The sequence below is a fragment of the Sinohyriopsis cumingii genome, chromosome 15 (genome assembly GCF_028554795.1).
Source record: "Sinohyriopsis cumingii isolate HCF-2022 chromosome 15, ASM2855479v2, whole genome shotgun sequence".
NCBI classification, from domain to species: domain Eukaryota; kingdom Metazoa; phylum Mollusca; class Bivalvia; order Unionida; family Unionidae; genus Sinohyriopsis; species Sinohyriopsis cumingii.
The window spans coordinates 67470986-67492805 of NC_142975.1; the positions used below are offsets into that span (position 1 = coordinate 67470986).

Genomic DNA, 21820 nt, shown 5'->3' on the forward strand with positions numbered 1-21820 from the left:
AAACAAAAGGATGCCTGCCTTTTATTTTAGAATTCAAAACCTCAGCAAGTAAAAAATTAGGGCATTGCAACATTTATCCGAAAACAAATAGTTGGTATTAAAGAAGCAAATAAGTATAATGTTCCCGTTGTCGTTGATCGAGATCAATACATTCTGATGCATCATTGGAAGTCAGATTTACATTTAAAGGTGAGTTTTTGGTTTCTTTTTGTTTTGTATTTGTTTGTTGGGGTAATATTTGTTGTCTTTTTTTTGAAAAGCGAATTCGATGACTTGATACCAAAGATCAATGTATTTCTATCTTTCCTTTGGTTGTTCAAAAATTTCTGGAAAATGGATGACGTTGAAGATACAAATGACTTTCTGGAAAACCCGAATACCATTAATTCTCATAAAAGCTGTACCCTGGTTACAGCAGTTAATAATAGCCTTTATACTAAAGGCGAGTACGTTTATGGTTTGGCTACTTGTTGAAAGGTCATGCTTATAAATATATATCAGATTAAACTTCATCAGATGAGACAATTTGAAAATAGTATGTATATTTAATTTGAATTGTTTGTTGACTTTTTCATTATTTATATAATGATTATATGGTATGTGTCTGTATTTTATAATTGACCGTAGTCCAAGATCAAGTTGATGGTCCACCTGATGACCAGTGGGATTCATTTTGTAAACAACATGATCTACATGTACAGCTAATACTTCTCTATCATAGAGTACATGTTAATAATGATCTGAATAATTAATCTGTAATTATTACATATTAATTATTCATGTCATTATTAATTGTAAACATGTTTTCGTCAGTTTGAGTTAACGATACAGTCTTGATTCTTATATTGGAAAGTTCCAGAAAAGAAAATTTCCATTAAGTTGAAAGCATTTTCAGAAAAAGGTATTTGCGACCAAGGTCAAGTGGGGAGGTAAACTTGTTTACTTAAGGATTATTCATTCTTGCCTAAACTTCGGAAGCGGAATACGTTTTATTGTTGCGTTCAGTTCGTTTTTTAATTTCAATGGATTTATTTATTAATATTATTATTCACTTAAATTACAAAGTGCTCAGTAACATTTTTGGACTAAATCATTAATTTGGAAATATAGTGAAATCATTCAAAGACATTTTAGACTCTATTATTGTGATATCTCAAAAGGATGTTAACACATCACCACGTTCCAGACCATTGACACATTAGCAAGTTTAAAGCCAAAGGCAGATCAACTCATTCAATATCGGAATTTATTTGGAATACCACTAGAATTCAATGGGAACTTCACACATTTGGACTTGTGATAAAACTTTAAGGATTATATGGAATTGAAGTAAATTCTTTTTAAATTTTCACTTGATATTCTAGTGAAATAAATTATTCATTGAATTTTACAAAACATGTTTGTTGTTGCTATTTTCTGTTACTTTGTTTAAGACCAATAGGTTATAACAGACAATGTTCTAAAAATCTGTCGTGGTAAAAAGGCCTTTATTTGCAATAAATACAGTTATCGCCAAAACAAGGAGGGCTATGTGGAAGAATTTAACTCCAGCTTAAGCAAACATTTATAAAGCAGAATGGAAAAAATACATAGTTGCGAAGGTTCAAAGGCTAATATTCTCTGTGTCAGATTTATTTATGATATTTTCTTCATTTTGGACCCATTCGGAAGAAGAACTAAATGAGTTTCTTAACCGGAAGAATAACAACCATTTATCAGATAAAATTAAAACTAAAATCATCAAGGAAAGTGTAGATTTCCTAGATGTAAGAATATACAAAGGAAATAACTTTCCGATGGGCGATAATTTCTAAGGTATATTTCAAGGAAGCTCATATTCGTCGATTGCTACATATAAATAGTTTTCATCCATGGCATACGTTCAGGAGCATTGTTAAATCCCAAATATTAAGGTTCATTCCGATTTACAACACTGAACAAGACATTCATTACCATTCTCCATTGCTTTTTGCCATACTAAAAGAAAGTGGTTAGACAAGAAACTTTGGGCAACGAAATCTGAGAAGAATAACTATTCACAGAGAAATGAGGTAAATAATTTCGTTCATTGTTCATTTAAATAAACGTTCAGCTTTTGCATCAAATTATGCTAGACAAAATTTTAGTGATCTGTAAAAAAGGTTCCGGATAGAATTGTTGGAACATGCACTTTGGTTACAGCCTATAAGCGAAATAAGAACATACGGGGCCTTTACTTGGGATTCCAGTTACAGAGGAGCGACATACCTTGTTGTTTTTATTGAGAATTTAATGGCTGAAAATCTGTTGTTTTTTTTTTTTTTTTTGTTTTAAATAATTTAGTTATAGTAAAATCTTGAAAACAGGTATAAATTTAAAATTAAACAATATGCTTCATGTTATTTACAGTGTGTGTGTGATTTGGATTTTTAACGTAGCTTTAACAATTTTTCAGTCATATCGCTGCAATGCCTGCAGTGTGGCAGGTTATAGTGATGCATAGCACTGGGGCATCATGTCGCAGACATGTAGCATGATGTCCCACCCAGTCACATTATCCTGACACCAGGCCGACCAGTCCTAACACTAACCTATTAATGCTGAGCGCCAAGCGAGGTAGCTATTAGTACCATTTTTGTAAGTCTTTGGTATGACTCGGCCACGACCTCCCGCATCCGAGGTGGACGCTCTAACCACTAGGCCACCGGAACGGTCACTGTTATATACAGCTAATGACCTATATACTGCATTGTTCGCATTGTTTGAACTGTAAAATGCAACAGGGGACCTTGAAATAAATGTACGCGATAGGATGGAGGGGCATTTTTCGAACATGTCAAGTTTTACAGGGACTGGACTTGGGCTCAACCTGCCGTCACGTGCTACTCATTGTCAGTGTTTCTCCATTAACCGCTGAGTGGTAAGCGTACCGCACGCACAATGTGTGCGTAATTGAAACCCTAAATCAGCCGGTGTAGACTTTGACGATTCATTTCTAAGGTACTCTATAAGAATCTATAGTATCATGACTTGTCAACTTTTCATGTGATGATATTCAGTTCACAGCAGTCAGTTACAAAACAAACAAAAAATCAGTTTTATATAACTTCAGATCAATTGATAAAAATAGGTTTAATAATATGGTTAAAATATATATTCATATAAGAAACTAAAATAGGTTTGATTAGAACAATGTTTATTACTAAAGCAGCATCGTGATAACACTGTTGAATATGTAGTCAAAGACATTTGTAAAAATGATTCCGATAGAATGTTAAACCGAATATTGAAACTGATACCAAAGGGTGAATAACCAATCTTAAAGTACTAGCAGTATGGTTTTATGGTATATGCGATAAGATTTACAATTGGCGACCTGTTTTATCCAAACTGTGGCACTCTTCCTGGAGCGTACGCCCCTGATAAGGTAGAATCAACTGGCATTAGCAGTAGCGCCATCACACAGGGAGGTTTAGATAGCATCTCAAATAAAGCCTCTCGGTAACCTGGACTAGGCGCTTATCATTCGAAAAGTATGGACATTTTCATTATTTGATAATACTCTTTGATATGAAACAATCCACAGATTAAAGAATTAGGGTTAGTGTTACAGTTAGATTTAGTCTGGTCTTGTTCATTTAGTCAGAAGGTTTTTCTTCATAATGCACCTCAGCTGTTACTAACAAATCTCCCATGTTTTAGAACACGAAGTCGAAAACAATATTCTTCGTGGGGGTGTGGACACTTAAAATAGTGTTAAGCGGTGGGGTTTTTTCAATCACTTCTTCTGAAACTGGTATATAAGGATACGTTAACAACATAATAAGGCAGCGTTTTCTATCTTGAACAGTTGCAAAACAGAATAGATACATTTTATATTTAAATTCGAGAGAGATATAGAGAAATAACTTGACATTTGAAAAGATATTTCGAATCTTCATTTTTCAAAATATAAAGTTATACTGCTTGTGTGAGCTTTTGATGATGACGTATCATGACACCAGACAAAAACGTGAATTAAAATCTGGCATTAGCAAAGGCACAGTTGTTTGCAACCAGACAGTAACAGTAAATCACTAAATGCCCTAGGCAAGTCTCCATAGGAAATATGAACAGTTCCCGGCATTCTCTTTCCACCTTCCATAAAACCAGCATGACAATTAGCAAGAAAACAAATACTGTGCACATCTTATGTATCAAAAATTAAATAATAAACAGAAATGTGCCCATACGTAACGGATTCAGATGTCCATAATAGGACTCAATTAGAAGTAAAAGCCACCTGTCAAATTCTGTGATTTTCTGCCAGAGAAAGATGAACATTGAAATCGACGTAGGTCTTCCTCGTTTAAAGACTCGTAGTAATTTTATTTCAATTTTTGAAGTCCTTCAAAAGTTCTTATGCAGAAAAACTGACAGATAATTTTTCTAAGTCAAACTGGGCCATAACTCCGTAAATCTTTTCCTAAAAACAGTGAAAATCGAATTTGAAATAGGTCTGCTTAGGCCTCTTACTAAATTCAATTTTGATATATTACGTGTTTCAAAAGTTATTGAAAGTAAATGAAACTTGTGCTGGACTGAACTGGACGTAACGTGACGGGGAGGACTATATGCCCGTCTATATTGATGGCGGTGGCATAAAAAACGAAGCTGAGTTTAGAGATTTTTAATGATGTTACCGAAGCTGAGTGAATCAAATTATTATCAGGTACGTACAAATAACTCTGTTCAATACGGTAAAAAAAGACAACAAAAACCCCGTATGTGGAACCTAAGTTGTAGTTCAATTTGCAATCGCATCGCGTGGGGATTGGGATGGGGAATGGAGGAGATTAAAAAGGAATACTCATAGAAGTTTCACATAAACGTTACCCAAACTGTACCACTGATAATACCCCTCTAATTTACCATACATTAATTTAGTAGTATTATCCCGCATCCCTAAAATAAACAATATAATCTGTTTTCTTAAAATCAATAAGAAAACACCAATCGGAACTGCTTTTATTTTTGATCGCATTCAATATTGCATCAATAAACTTTTGCAGCAACTTGAAACGCTTTGTCTTGAACAAATACTGTTATTATATGAAACCGTATATTTTGATGTTCGCATATTAAATTATACATGTTCCAAAGTTACGCCAATTAAGACAAAAAATAACGTGATGTGCATATGATGCTGGATAATATGATTATGGAGTCGCCCAAACGTATTGAGCACACAAACTGACCTCGGAGTATCAATAATTTTATCCAGGCTGAAAGTAGGATAATAAACAAATGTTAGAACTGGATTTTTTGTTTCATTTGTTCAACATCACTGAACAGTTCTTAGGTTGTAGTGATATTCAAAGCCACAAATGACTACACTAATTTAGTGATGTCTAAAGATTAATATGTCTGCATACTTTCAGTGATGTTCATAGTCCCAAATGTTTATGCAGTTTCAGTCTTGTTCAAAGCTTTAAATGTCTAAACTTTCAATTATGTCGACAGTTAAGCGATGTTCAAATACTCTATGGTTGCAGTTTCACTGCTGTCCAAAGCTTCACACGATTGCAGAGTTTCATTGATCTCCAAAACCATAAACGTTTGCAGTTTCAGTGATGTCTAAAAATATAAACGTTTGAAGTTTCATTGATGTCCAAAACAACAAAATATTGCAGAGTTTCAGTGATGTCTAAAACCATTAACGTTTCCAGCTTCAGTATGTCCAAAATACCGAACGATTGCAGAGTTTCAGTGATGTACAAAATCATAAACGTTTGCAGTTTCAGTGATGTCTAAAACCATAAACGTTTGCAGCTTCAGTGATGTCCAAAATACCGAGCGATTGCAGAGTTTCAGTGATGTCCAAAATCATAAACGTTTGCAGTTTCAGTGATGTCAAAAACAATTAACGAATGCAGTTTCAGTGATGTCCAAGACCATAAATGATTGCAGTTTCAGTGATTTAAAAAACCATAAAAGATTGCAGTTTCATTGATGTCTAAAACAATTTACGATTGCACAGTTTCAGCGATGTCCAAAACCATAAACGATTGCACAGCTTCAGCGATGCCCCAGTCCCCAAATGACTGCAGTTTCAGCGACGCCTAATTCCCCAATGATTGTAGTTTCAGTGATGCCCAAAGCCCCAATGATTGCAGTTTTAGCGATGCCCAAAGCCCCAATGATTGCAGTTTTAGCGATGCCGAAAGCCCCAATAATTGTAGTTTTAGCGATGCCCAATTCCCCAATGATTGCAGTTTTAGCGATGCCCAAAGCCCCAGTGATTGAAGTTTTAGCGATGCCCAAAGCCCCGATGATTGCAGTTTTCGCGATGCCCAATTCCCCAATGATTGCAGTTTTAGCGATGCCCAAAGCCCCAATGATTGAAGTTTTAGCGATGCCCAAAGCCCCGATGATTGCAGTTTTCGCGATGCCCAATTCCCCAATGATTGCAGTTTTAACGATACCCAAAGCCCAAATGATTGCAGTTTTAGAGATGCCCAAAGCCACAATGATTGCAGTTTTAGCGATGCCCAAAGTCCCAATGACTGCAGTTTTCGAGATGCCCAAAGCCACAATGATTGTAGTTTTAGAGATGCCCAAAGCCCCAATGACTGCAGTTTTAGCGATGCCCAAAGCCCAAGAGATCGGTTTTTATTTTATTGTCTGAGTCAGACTCATTTATTTGAACTCCGAGAATTTAAGGGGATAGGTCCTTGTTTTAGAAATACAGAAGTGTGTGTTAGATTACCTTAAAATACCCATTCCAACCGAGTTCATTAATGCTGTGCAATACGGTAAAGTAAGGTTCATAACTGCAAATTCGGAACATTTTAAGAGATTGTTGTACGTTGATGTAATTTCTCAGTTTACGATTGCATACATTTTTTATCGTGTACATGAACAGCGATAAAGAAGAGAGAGAATGAGAGAGTTAGAAATACGATCGACGCCTCGTTGTGATCTATTTGACTTTTCAAAAAGTGCAATTGCAGTATATTCTAAAGTCAATAACACTTTTAAGTTCCGAAGAAATAAATTTACCTCCATATTTTTTTTTCCTTTTGTGAAGGAGGAGAAAGGGAAAAATTACAATTTGGGAAAGAAATAATGTTTGCATTGTTGTCCTGCGTATATAACAGTTCGACTTAGGGTTGTTTTTGTCAGAGTCGAAAGGATGTGGCAGAGGGGATAACATAATAATAAAGAAGGAAAAATATGGGGACCCATCAAAAGAAGGATATCATACCCCAAAATACCAACATGGGCATCCATCAAAGGATGACTTAACATGAAAGAAGGCAAAACATTGGGATCTATCAATATCAAGAAAGCCAAAACATTGGGATCCATCAAAAGGAAAATATAATATTAAAGAAAGCGAAACATGGATATCCACCAATATATACTTGGATATTTTAAATAATTTTTATGTTTTAACGATGAACCAGGCTTCAGAAAACACCGAGTTGTCTTTAAAGGGTGATTGAAAAATTGAGCGAATGTGCGTGGTTTGCAAAGACTCCAGCCCATTTTATATGTGATGGGGCGACTCTCTCAACATCAACAACAGCAACGTAGTCCAACTATCTCCGACTGGTTTTTGACTATTAGACTTGCTTTTTCTAAATCCCTTTACCCTCAATCTAGTTTGAAATTTTAAAGACAGGTACTCCAAACTTCGTATACTGGCATTACTTAAGTTGCCAGTCAGTTTCTTATCCTGCACTATGCCAGTTTGACGTAGTGACGTAATATTATTTCCTTGTGTTTTTCTTTTTATCCTAAAGCAGTTGTTGGAACTGATTACAAATATTCAAATGAGATTACTAATTCCGAAATAAAAGACAAACTGACACCAGAGAAATGCGAAAGTGTGAAGAGCAAAGACAATATTCAGCTAAATCTGCAATTTGGAATTTCTATTTTCATTCTGAGTAAAATCATCCAAAAACTGAAGTATAAAAAAAAACATTTGTAAAGACTTCAATTTCCATTGTCACCTATCTAGTTCAAACCAGAGATGATCCAGAGGAAATTTATTTACACTTTGACCAGATCATTATATAAAATTAGCACTTCAACAAGATAATTATATAAAGTTTTTTGTTCTGATAACCTTTTCTTTTAAGAGATTATGTCAGTAGTTCTTTTTTCTACCGAATGCAATGCCTGCCAGTATTTGCTAATATCTGACGGTCATTGAATTTTTAGTGTTGTACACTTTTATGATATCATTGCCCATATCGGACAATAGCTATATAATGTAAATGCCCATATCGGATAATAGCTATGCAATATCAATGCGCATATCGGACAATATTTATGCAATATAAATACCAATATCGGACAAGATTTATGCAATTGCAATGCCATTTATTGACAATAACTATTAATATCAAGGCACATATCGGACGGTAGCTATGCAATATCAATTACAATATCGGACAAGAGCTATTTGCAATTTCATTGCCCATATCGGACAATAACAAAACCCATATCAGATAATGTATATGCAATAGCAATACCCATAATGGATAATAGCTTGGCAATATCAATACCCATATCGGAAATAACTATCAATATCAAGGCCCATATAGGACAACAGCTATGCAATATCAATATCCATATCGGACAATAGCTATGCAACTTCAATGGCCATATTGGACAAGAGCTATGCAATATCAATACCCATATCGGACAAGAACCATGCAGTTTCAAAAACTTACCATGTCTTCTACCCACACCTCTTTCTCTTGTTCTGGCTTCTTGTAAATTTCCACCTCGACTCCAAAATCCCGTATATCCTTGGATGCCACATTTGAAACAATAACTAAACAAGTCACTAAAATGCATAAACTGCCCATTCTATTTAAACTTTTATTTGTAGGTACAAATTAATTCCTTTTCCATTTGAAATTGCCTGTTCTATTTTATGACACTTGTGAAAGCATACCTGTTACCAAGTCTCGTTAGTTTGTTCCACGTGAAACATATTCTGCATAACACTTGCTTTAAAAAAGGAAGAGATTGCTAATCCGTCTTTGTCTTATCTAATCAACCTAATCCTATCATCTCTTGGATCTTTACGCACTCATTATAGCATGGCGTAAGCAGAAATAAGAATTCGTCTGCTGTAATGAAAAACACCTTATTGTGGGTCCCGCGACTGGTTTTTGGTAAGATTGCATTAACTGGATAATTTATGTTACAGACAATTGATGGGCACATACCAGTCTAGCGGCCAAAAAACTGAGCTACCTCGGAACTAAATTCGGGTTATCACCTTTCGTTATCTATAGGTCACATCCATTGACAGTGACCCCTGCCAGAGAACATTTTCATTGAATAAAAGCTGATGACTCCACTTTGATCTGATCTTGCAAACCATAAATTGGCCAATTTAAAGTTCTTATTAACACCAACGATAAGAAAATGCACAAACTACTTACCAGCGCACCTGTTGCGCAGCAGCAAGTACCTAAGTAACTCGGTACTGTTTAATTTCTAACGAGGAAAAGTACGAAAAGAGAAAGTGGTATGCACTGTTCACTTCAGTGGTTTCAAAGTGAACCAAGCAGATTCATGATCCATGGAAAAAGAATGAAGTGGCAGCAGGGCCGGCGCCAGACCCGGCCAGACTATCTGGCGCCCTAGGCAAGGTTAGATTCTGGCGCCCTTCCCCCCCCCCCCCCGGAAAATATCAATTTCAAAATTTATAAACAATAATTTTTTTTTAAAATGCGCCCCCCTGAAATCAGCGCCCTAGGCGGCTGCCTAGTTTGCCTATATGGTAGCGCCGGCCCTGAGTGGCATTCGGATTCATACGTGCTGACAAAACGAAGTGAGTCATATCTTTGTGTCGGTATGGTTCAGTGGGTTAATTGTACTTTTAACACACGCACATACACATACGCACAAACTCACATGAGTGTTTTTGTACCGATACAAACTGCGCAGGGATCACCGATAATCCGCTTTCTCGCGAGATCACTGAGAAAAGGGGTCTAAACACCTCTGAGTGTGCGTGTGCGTGTGCGCGCGTGTGTGTAAGAGAGAGAGAAAGAGAATTTGTGTTTAGAGGGATGATGCAGTCAAGATGTAGAGTGACTTTAAGAATCTTAGATAGAATGAAATGAAAGTTTGTAACGTTATTGAGCCTGATTAAATGAAGGAAGGACTCCATCTTATAACTTATTTTGTCAGCAATGCTAGAGTATCGCCATGACCACGACAATGATAATAGGTATATGAATGATGGGGCGATACAGCCGCTTTCTTAAAAAAAAGAAAGATAATATTTAAAAATAAAAATGAAAAATACAAAATTTTTCATTAAACCGTTACGCCGTCATTAAAGTAATGTACCGGTGAAGAAAGTCCTGTAAAAATGAATTCTAGTGTTATAATGGTCTGATTTATAGTTCTCATCTTTCTTTCTAAACATAGAAGACTTTGGTGTTATGCTTTGGGGAGTAGTTAAAATACAAAGTTGGGTGTTGGAGAGAATTCCAGAATTTCGAGTCCTCGATTCAGGTGATACAAAAATATGCACTCAGTGGAAACCAATCAAACAGATTCAATGTAGATTTGAAATCAAATTTATGGTTATTGATAAATTTCTGTGATGAATTTGGTATTAGCGTTATTTTGAATTCATTTCCAAAACTAAAAATCATATATAGTAGGTAACCGATTACTCTTGATGCAGACGGTGTGTGTGTGTGTGTGTGTGTGTGTGTGTGTGTGTGTGTGTGTGTGTGTTATTAGGTAATAAGAGACTATATGAATATTCTTCGTGCAAAGTATGCATTTCTGTGACGTTCCTATTGAAAAAGAACTGCGTGTTTCTGTTAGATCTGATATGTATTCTATTTCCTCTAACAAAACATTTCATATTTTGCTCCATTTTATACAATATTTTGCTTTCATCGTCTGGAGAGGAGAGGTCCCCAGTACACACACACACACACACAGATATATATATATATATATATATATATATATATATATATATATATATATATATATATATATATATATATATATATATATATATATATATATATATATAAATTTGATAGCCCATAAAGATTCTTTCAAGTCACGTGATATCAAAGAGAACTACAATTGAAGACTCATTTTTATGATATTAAGAAGCCTGGGGTAAATTTGCGGCTTCATCCTCTCGGGGAGTAATTATTTTCTTTATTCCTTCGCCTCGCAGTTAAATTGGCAGATGTTCAAAATCCTTGGCAGTTCTACCTTGTTCTCACACGGTGAAGGTTTCGTTAAATGAAAGTAGAAAACGCTACTGGTCTGCATGATCATAATGCATCGTTCTTTTTCTTGATTCAAGAAAAAAAGTGGTCAAAATCTTTGAAAATAACATTTAGTATATATATATATATAGAGAGAGAGAGAGAGAGAGATTGTGTGTGTGTGGTTTGGATTTTGAACGTAGCTTTACAAAAAATTCAGCAGTCACATCGCTACGATGTCTGCAGTGTGGCAGTTTATAGTGATGCCTAACGCTGGGGCATCATGTCGCATGATGTCCCACCCAGTCACATTATCCTGTCACCAGTCCTAACACTAACCTCTTAATGCTGAGCGCCAAGCGAGGCAGCTGTTAGTACCATTGGTCTTTGGTACGACTCGGTTGGGGATCGAACACACGACCTCCCGCATCCGAGGCAGATGCTCTAACCACTAGGCCACCGGAGCGGTCGATTGATCGAGAGAGAGAGAGAGAGAGAGAGAGAGAGAGAATAGTAAATATACACCAGACATAATGGAAAGTGCTATCCCTGGATTCCTATAAAAGAATGCTTGATGACAGTAGGCAGAATTAATATTTTAATACAAATAATACTATCATACAGGTTAGAGAATTTTTAATTCGTACTCTACAGAGATTCGAACACAGGTCCGCGGGTAAACGGCACCCATCGCCTTGCCTGCAGACACGAGCCCATCTGCCCTCATGACTAAGCACACATCACCAAAAAATGTGACTTAATTACTAGTTTCTCATGCGAGTTTGTCTGCTATACACGAGTGCATATAACACCGACTGAGTCACATCATTTACCGTTTACCCCGCGGACCTGGGTTCGAATCTCCGTAGAGTACGAATTAAAAATTCTCTAACCTGTATGATAGTATTATTTGAATTAAAATATATATACGTGTGTGTGTGTCGTCTGTGTTTGTATCGTGCACGAAAAAGTGTGTCTGTATGTGATTTGGATGTTTAACGTAGCTTTAACAATTTTTCAGTCATATCGCTACGATGTCTGCAGTGTGACAATTTATAGTGATGTCTTGCACTGGGGCATCATGCCGCGGACATGAAGCATGATGTCCCACCCAGTCACATTATCCTGACACCATGCCGACCAGTCCTGACACTAACCTCTTAATGCTGAGCGCCAAGCGAGACAGCTGTTAGTACCGTTTTTGTAAAGTCTTTGGTATGACTCGGCCGGGGATCGAACCCACGACCTCCCGCATCCGAGGCGGACGCTCTAACCACTAGGCCACCGGAGCGGTACGTGCACGAAATAAAATATACAATCAGGACATACAAGCATTGTTTGTTTGCTGAAACTTATCTTTGGGGGGAGGGGGTGCTGAAGCGCGAATTGGACAAAATTCAAAACTTTCTTCGCATTTCACGTTAAACAAATTAGAAAGAAGAATTCATCTTTATCGAATTCCGCTATTCCATGCAAAAGCATTAGAGTAACGACTGTCACTCTGGATAATATAAATCAAAAAATGGTATAAAAAACAGTGTGTTAACACTGTGAAGTGGCAAATTTCTGGTGATCTAACAAGAATACATTAGTTGAGACCAGTGAACCATTAATAAGATTTATTGAGACAGGCGCGTATCATATCGCCATACTACCGTGTACGGTAATGTCCTTTAGAGGGAGAATTTTGTTCCTAATTAAGCATTTGTTTATACAGCAGCCAGGCGGACTATTAGGGACAAGGAAAACTTCATTTTTCATGGCAAAACTGTCACAGTTGAGAAATCTCAGAAACTCTGTTACTCAAACTACCAGGTCATGCTGACCCTGACTTTGGCGCCTCTGGAAAAACGCGGCAGAGATATTTGATTCTGATTGGTTACGTTAGATAAGGGGCGTGTTTTCCCATACAAAATTTTCTAGGTTTAAAAATCAAATCAGTCTAAGTTTTTCTACGTGAGAAACCAGAATAGGCTCCGGGGGATTTGCAAGAAATTCCTCGTAAAAAGATCCGTTGTCCAAAGGGGACTATTGTCGAAAAGAACCGACGAACTAATTTACCGATTAGAGGGAGGAACGTTGAAAGCAAAGGGAGAAAATAGCTCCTGAGACGTATAATCCTGAGACGTATTATGCTGGGGCGTATGATGTGATGTTATTCTGAGACGTATACTGAGAAGTATAGAGAGAAGTGCAGTGAGACGTATAATCCTGTGACGCAATCCTGCGACGTTTTAATTTCTGAAACGTATTCTGAGAGTATCCTGAGACGGAGGGTGGAAAGTATCATCCTGAGATCCAAGCGTCTGAACAGCTACAGTGGCAGCAGAACAACTGAAGACGAACTGGTTATGCAATCGTACAAGACGTTGATTTCGATTGTTCACTCGATCCTATGATGAACTAAATCTATCAGTAAACAGATCGGCTATTTTATTTAAATCTATTTGCGTTTTCTTTGTATTTCGGTGAAAGTTTAAAATTCTAAAAGCAGAGTATATTCCTGATATAATGATTTTTCACAGTGTTTTTATGTAATTGATTAAATTGTTTGTTTACATGTACGGGGGCTCGTGTTGGTTTGTTCCATATACCTGCTCAGATCTCTATCTATTTCACCTATAAGTTTCACCACTTATATTTACTCGAACCGGGCAATAACATCGAGGGCGGTCAACTCCTAGATAACGAAAACCAAATTTGGCGGGACACCCACCAGGGACAATTCTCCCACCCCCCATTACAAGTTGGGAGCTTTCGTCCGGGATATCAGAACTTTTTCATTCGAGTAAAAGAGTCTGAGCAAATATAGAACAAAATCAGTATCTATATAGTAATAATTCCATTATTACTATAAGGATCAAAGTGAATCGAGTCATTGTCTGCTATTTTGTTTACACACACACACACACACACACACACACACACACACACATATATATATATATATATATATATATATATATATATATATATATATATATATATATATATATATATATATATATATATATATAGAGTGCATGCGAATTTCTTGCCATTTCTTTTCATATTATGCTGAGAATATTGTAAGAATTGAGACACATACCTTTGCTATCAAGTCGTATTCTAAATTTGTGGAGTAAAGTGGGAAATTTGTATTCTCTTGTGATATTTAGGCAAAATCCGCAGTAATAAATTACACCTTGTTAGTGGGTAAGCGCTGCACTAATTTGGAGAGGCATTCCAGCTGCGTACTGCCCGTTTATTTATTGATTGATTGGTACAGGGACCGTCTGGTGTAACTGAGTCAGGCATACGATAAATACGTGAGGGGCTATTTTCAAATAGGGCAGTAAAACGTAAGTTATAGGTAAAAAACTAAATTCTTGTGTCACCTTACAAGTAGACCAGGATGGCGACAGACAGACAATTAGTTAGGGAATTTAAGTCAATAGGAAAAGAAGAGTTAGGTTACGATGGGAGCAAGTTAGCTGAATTTGTCGAACGAAGTGTTAGGGAACACAAGGAGCAATTAGCCTCGGAACGAGAGAAAGACAGACAAGCAGCTGAGCGTGAGTGAGAGCTCGAAGTAGCCAGATTACAGGCCGAGGAGAAATCTAGAGAACGCGAACATATGTTAGCCATGGAGAGACTGAGGATCGAAGCCGAGTTCAGGAGGGGTGAAGATTTGAACGAACGTCCAGGTCCGCATGTAGACGATCTAAAGACAGACTACCAATACAGATCACCATGCCCATGTTCAATGACAAGGACGAAATTGTTGACAACTTTTTGACACAGTTCGAAAAGTTGGCACTGGTTCATCTGCTACCCAGAGACCAGTGGGCTATCAATGTTTCAGCATTCTTACAGGGAGCCGCGAAAGACGTCTACTACAATATGACACCGGAGGAGATAGACGACTACGACGCTCTGAAGAAAGCGCTACTACGGCACTATAAGCCGTCGGCAGAAACGTTCCGGAAACTCTTTAGAGAATCGTCGAAGAGAGCTACCGAAACGCACGCGCAATTCCATAGCCGAGTACGCGTAATTTTTGATAAATGGATGAAAATGTCTCTCACCACGCTAACGTATGAGTTCTCTACCTTGGATGATATAAGCGTGATGGTCGAGCGCTATGAGAGCGCGCACTCGCGCCCAACCACCTGGGGCGGCAGGGACCGACCTGGAATCGGCGAGCATAGAAAGCCCACTGAGGTGGCACGCCAAAGACGGAATGTACAGAATGGTGGGAGGCCAGGGGCCGGAAATCTCAGCCGAGAACATTTCCGTGGGTCGGGGAAGACTCAGGGGGTAGAGAAGGATACCACGGGGAGGAAAGGTGAGCCGGTATGTTACGGCTGCAACAGACCAGGCCATGTCGTTAAGGATTGTAGGAAGTATCGTCCGACAACGATTAATTCGGTAACTCCGAATACTGTTAAGAGACAAGAAACAGTGGAGTTGACTAACACAGCGGTAGCTATGGTTAACGGTGAGAGGGCAACCGTACTGTATGATACTGGCTGCAGTTATCCTGCCTTGGTGGATAGTAAGTATGTCAAGCCTGGGGATTATACAGGCGAGACGGTTGAGGTCCAGTTTGCTAACCGGACGAAGGATTCGCTTCCGATCGTTAGCATTGATCTTGATTCGCCGTATGTAAAGGGACGAATTCAAGCAGCGTGTTTGTCGGGACTGTCTCATGATGTAATATTAGGGTGTAGGTATGTGTTGTCGCAACCTAACCCTATGACGTGTACACCTGTATACGCCGGGTCTGTTGAGACGAGGGCTATGAAGCGATGGTCAGGGTCAAAGCCGCTACGACCCACGACTTCGCCCATAGACAATTTGCTACCTGGCGAGTTGAGTAAACTTCAAGAGGAAGATTTGTCTCTCAACAAGATACGCAAGTATGCAAAGGATGGGTCTATACGGAGAATGCCAGACGGCGAGGTGAAGTTCGCGACGAAACGCGGTATTTTGTATCGGTACGCCAAGAAAGGGACCGATACATTCAAGCAAGTTGTTGTGCCCAGAGCGAAGCGAGCGGAAGTGCTTAGGCTGGCACATGAGGGTCTACTTGGAAGCCACATGGGTGTGGCGAAGACCAGAGATAGGTTAGTGAGGGAGTTCTACTGGCCAGGTGTGTATGGGGATGTTCGGAGGTATTGTTTGTCGTGCGACAAGTGTCAGCGGGTGGTACCCAAGACCTCCCATCGCCCGGTGCTACTAGGAACCACCCCACTGATTGACGAACCTTTCTCGAGGGTGGAGATGGACCTGGTAGGTCCGATAAAGCCGGCGGCAGAAAGCGGTAATCGTTATATATTAACGATAGTAGATTACGCCACTCGGTACCCAGAGGCAGTGGCCTTGAAGAACATTGACTCAGTCACGGTGGCTGAGGCCTTGTTAGGAGTTTGGTCTAGAGTTGGTGTCCCTGAGGAGATACTGACTGACCAGGGGACGCAGTTCGTGAGCCAGGTGATAGAGGAAGTAAATAGATTACTATCTATTAGACACCTGACGACTACCCCGTATCACCCGCAGTGCAATGGGTTGGTGGAGCGTTTCAATGGGACATTGAAACAGGCTCTGAAGAAGCTATGTGAAGGTCGATCTAGGGATTGGGATCGATACCTTCCCGCGATACTGTTTGCGTATCGAGAAGTACCACAGGCAAGTTTGGTTTTTTCACCTTTTGAATTAGTATATTTAAGGACAGTCAAGGGACCCATGGCTGTGTTAAAACAATTATGGACGTATAAGAAAGCATCTGAGGAAGTGCGAACAACATACCAATATGTTGTTGATCTCCGCAACAAGCTGGAAGAGGTTTCGAAATTGGCTCAGGAGAATCTCTGTGACGCAAGGGGGCGTCAAGCCAAATATTACAACAAAAGGACGAAAGAACGTCACTTCGAGGTGGGCGACAAGGTATTTTTGTTGCTACCGTTAGAGCACAACACACTTCAAGTCTCATGGAGGGGACCATTCGTGGTAACGGAGAAAGAGGGTGGATAGAACTACCGTATCCGGGTAGGAGACAAGGAGAAGTTGTACCACGTAAATCTTCTGAAACGTCACCGTGAAAGAGAAACACCCACAGAGTTTGTGGTAGCTACGGTTGTAACGGAAGAAGTCGACGACAACGGAGGAGATGCGGAAGTACTCCCTATTTGTTCTTTGACGAGGGAAGAAACCTACGTAGACGTTGTGCTTGACGGGACGTTAATGTCAGAGCAATTTAAGAAAGTGGACTCGTTACTCCAAGATCATTCAAGCGTCTTGACAGAACGACCTGGCAAGACGGAGTTGGAGGAGTTCACCCTGAAATTACTGGATGAAAAACCAGTGAAGCTGAAACCATATCCGCTACCCTATGCAAACTTAGAAACTGTCCGAAATGAAATTCACGCTATGATAGACCTGGGAGTTATATTGACTGACTGACTGACTTAACTCGAGAAAAAGCTCCGACGAAAGTTGTATGGACAGACGTATGTGAACGAGCATTTCAGACGTTAAAGGACAGACTGACGTCAGACGCAATAGTGAAACTGCCTGATGTGACACGAGATTCTTTCTTACGTACTGACGCTTGTGATAGAGGTTTAGGGGCAGTGTTATTACAAGAGCATGACGGAAGTTTATTCCCAGTTGCTTACAGTAGCAGGAAATTGTCGACTGCAGAACGCAATTATTCGGTGTCTGAGAAAGAATGCTTGGCAATTATCTTTGGGATAACTAAATTTCAATGTTACCTGTATGGATGAAAATTTATTTTGGAAACTGACCACCAACCACTCGCCTATTTAGCTCAAGAAACTCCTCGTAAAAAGAACCGTTGTCCAAAGGGGACCGACGAACTAATTTACCGATTAGAGGGAGGAACGTTGAAAGCAAAGGGAGAAAATAGCTCCTGAGACGTATAATCCTGAGACGTATTATGCTGGGGCGTATGATGTGATGTTATTCTGAGACGTATACTGAGAAGTATAGAGAGAAGTGCAGTGAGACGTATAATCCTGTGACGCAATCCTGCGACGTTTTAATTTCTGAAACGTATTCTGAGAGTATCCTGAGACGGAGGGTGGAAAGTATCATCCTGAGATCCAAGCGTCTGAACAGCTACAGTGGCAGCAGAACAACTGAAGACGAACTGGTTATGCAATCGTACAAGACGTGGACTTCGATTGTTCACTAAATCTATAAGTAAACAGATCGACTATTTTATTTAAATCTATTTGCGTTTTCTTTGTATTTCGGTGAAAGTTTAAATTTCTAAAAGCAGAGTATATTCCTGATGTAAGGAATTTTCACAGTGTTTTTTTATTTAATTGATTAAATTGTTTGTTTATATGTACGGGGTTCGTGTTGGTTTGTTCTATATACCTGCTCAGATCTCTATCTATTTCACCTATAAGTTTCACCACTTATATTTAAATTTACTCGAACCGGGCAATAACATCGAGGGCGGTCAACCCCTAGATAACGAAAACCAAATTTGTTGGGACACCCACCAGGGACAATTCTCCCCCCATTACAGACACAAACAAAATAGATGGTCCAGTCTTGCTACATCTACCTCGCCAGAGCAGCTGCCTGATCTGAGACTAATTAGCACAGGTGAAATGAATATACGAACATTGGAATTAGAATGCTTTTTGGCGCATATTCGAATATAAACATCTTATTCTAACGTTAGTTTATTTGCCAAACGAGTTTGGCAACATTTTTGAACAGAAACAAAGAAAGCGAAATGTAAGCTATGTATGCTGTGATAATTAGTTTAAAACGGAACAATTTAAAATCTTTTTAAATCACCAGAAATTCAAGTCCGATTCACCAGGGATAATCGCATTGCTCATAACTTCCCCATTTCTAGTTATTGTACTCATGAAAAGATACCAAGTAACATGGCAGGTTGATGAACAACATGGTACAGAATAGGTGTATTAAGTCAGCAAAGCCTTACGTATCAATCAATCAGAGTTCCGAAAAATAAACGAACTGTTGTGGAACATTTGTTCCGTCAGCGCATTTGTAAATCCCGCAAACTAATACCAATCTTGACCCACCCCATTCCCGGTTATCTTATCTCAGAAAGTCCGATGTAGCCCCACGTTTGGTCTTGTATTGAAGTTTTGAAGTTGTTGCACTGCAATGCAATTGCCATTTTCCGTAACCTCCGACACTGTGCTTTACTTTTTTAACAGGTCAGTAATGCAGATGTCATCTTCGTATTACGTAGAAATACAGGGGTCAGTTGATATGACTTTTGAAAACACTTATTTAAGTTGTGTCAGTCGAGAGTCTGCTGTAAGACTAAAGCTTCTGACTCTGACTGTTTTTACTGTTAAAATTAAGTGCAAAACCATATTTATTTGAATTTGAATGCATTTGAATTTCTGCAGGGATTGTTTTACCTTTTATTTCTTATGTCTATTTGAAACTGTCTATTGTTTGTTGGGAATACCTATTTACCCGTGAAACCGAACGGTCAGCTCGCAAACGCGGTTAGGTCAGGAAGCTAGGTTTGAGGTCCATCTTACAGATAATATGATATTGACGCCAGTGTATGGGTTACAGATACGATGATGTGTATGCCCTTATATGGGTGTCGTGTATGGGTTACAGATAAGCTGATGCCAATGCCCGTTGTGTATGGGTTACAGATAAGATAATGGTGATGCCCGTGTACTGGTCTCAGTTAAATAATTTACCAAATCTGAGTTTCTTATGGTTAAGCGGAGAATTCCAATGTCAAATTTTAGCATTTTTTGCCGATAAAAATTAATATTCTGTCGGACATGTCAGTATGACAAATTTTTAAAAACCTGCAATCAACTTATCCAAACTTATCCAATTTCAATTATATTAAATAGGCCATAAATCAGTGCAATTGTGATTCATAACAAATCACTTTCCAAAGCAATATTCCAGATGGCCGCCATGTGAACTAAACAAATCGAGTTTCCGTCCAGGTGTTCAGCACTATAAGAACATTTTTGATTCTACTGAATTCAAACAAATAAACAGGGAAAATAACACCTGCATTCAGTTTCTTTTCGTTTGAATCCTCAACAAATTTCATGATGACCGCTACAAACTCATGTTATTATATTTCGATGACTAAGTTCACTGTGCTTGCAATACGACTTGGGTGGGATGGGGGGGGGGTCAAAACTAACACAACAAAACAAAGACTATATATCTTTATTAACATCGACAAATATTCTAATCTTTTTCGAATACAATTAACAAATATTTGAACTGAAAAATTTTGTATTCATTTCAGCTTGAAGACTTAACAAGTGTGCAAACAATGTTTATATATGGACAGTTAAAATCATATCTACAAATTTAACTGGTTCTCTTATAGAAGCAAAATCTTTATCTAGATTTGTCTTTTTAGATTATTGAGATTTTCATGTTTAGATAACCTGACCGAATACCATGTGAGCTGACGTCATCCAAACTTTGGTGTTCATCGAGGGTCGTGCACCATCAGTGAGCCCTTCCTGAGAAACAGCATTTAAGTCGGACAAGTTCGCTCTAACTTCATATATAATCTTAGATGATCGGTATCTCAGATTAAGTTTGATTACAATAGACATCTAGGAGTATTTTAATTCTGGCATTATATTGACCGCAATTTGTAGAAATCTTTAATTTGGAGCATATATTGATCAAACTTGGCATAAAGGCATTTATGGAACCAAATTCACCGACGAGGAGCAATTAGACGTAAAAAAATGGAAGAAGAAAAAAAGATCTAGAAACAACAACTTTATTCGCCTATTTTACAGAGAAATATCTGAAATTTAAACTGCACAATTTTAACAACACCAACTGACCCATATTTTGTTTATGTTTACTCACAAATATGGTCTCAAAACCTTAATTCTCAAGCAAAATACATACGTTACAAATCTTCTCGTATCTCGTATTTGAAAGTATTTTCTTATGATTTACAATAAAATTGTACCGTGAAAATGGTTGAAAATTGTATAATTAGGTATTTTGCGATAATTTCACATAAATTTAATTCAAAACATTATTGCGTTTTGCTATTATGAGTTATAAAGAAAAAAACAGATAAATGTGCGTAAAGTAAAATGCGTCTTAACCAAAATTTCTCATATTTTAAATTTTATTTAAACTGATAATAATGAATATTCAAAACATCAAAAACATTTTCAGTTGTCAAATTAATACCATTCTAATCTTAACAATTTCCGATTCAAAATATAAGCACGAAAGTTTAAAGTTACTCCAAAATATAACGTATGTATCAGATACACACGACTGGAGACTGTTCATTAAATCTATAATTGTTTTCACTCAATTTTCTTGGTTCCCTTTTGGCATAAAATTATTACAAATATGTTGGAGTAACCCTATCAAACACGTACATTCGTCATTTTAGTATTTTTCTCCTGTATTTGACAGTTGAACATCATCATTATTCACATAATCATTGATCTGATATAATCTTTATGACTTATTTTATATTTTATAGGTAGATATGTGATTACAATTTGTACGGTTAATTAAGTGAATTCCCGAAATTTTAAAAATAAAACAAA

At 37.9% G+C, this 21820-nt stretch overlaps 2 protein-coding genes across 3 annotated transcripts in view; one reads left to right on the top strand and one right to left on the bottom strand.

The window, feature by feature from the left end:
- Positions 1-9328, bottom strand: part of LOC149781990 (uncharacterized) — a 76514-nt gene extending 67186 nt beyond the window's left edge. The window contains exon 1 of one of the 2 annotated variants that reach the window (XM_089933395.1): positions 8706-9328. In XM_089933395.1, coding sequence (XP_089789521.1) covers positions 8706-8843 — 138 coding nt within the window. In that variant the 5' untranslated portion in view covers positions 8844-9328. The remainder of the gene's footprint in view (positions 1-8705) is intronic. The other variant, XM_089933394.1, reaches the window with a different exon arrangement.
- Positions 9329-14969: 5641 nt separating this feature from the next.
- On the top strand, positions 14970-17252 carry LOC149781991 (uncharacterized). The gene has a single exon (XM_089935053.1). The coding sequence runs from the start codon at positions 14970-14972 to the stop codon at positions 17250-17252; it is 2283 nt and encodes a 760-aa protein (XP_089791179.1).
- Positions 17253-21820: the final 4568 nt, after the last annotated feature.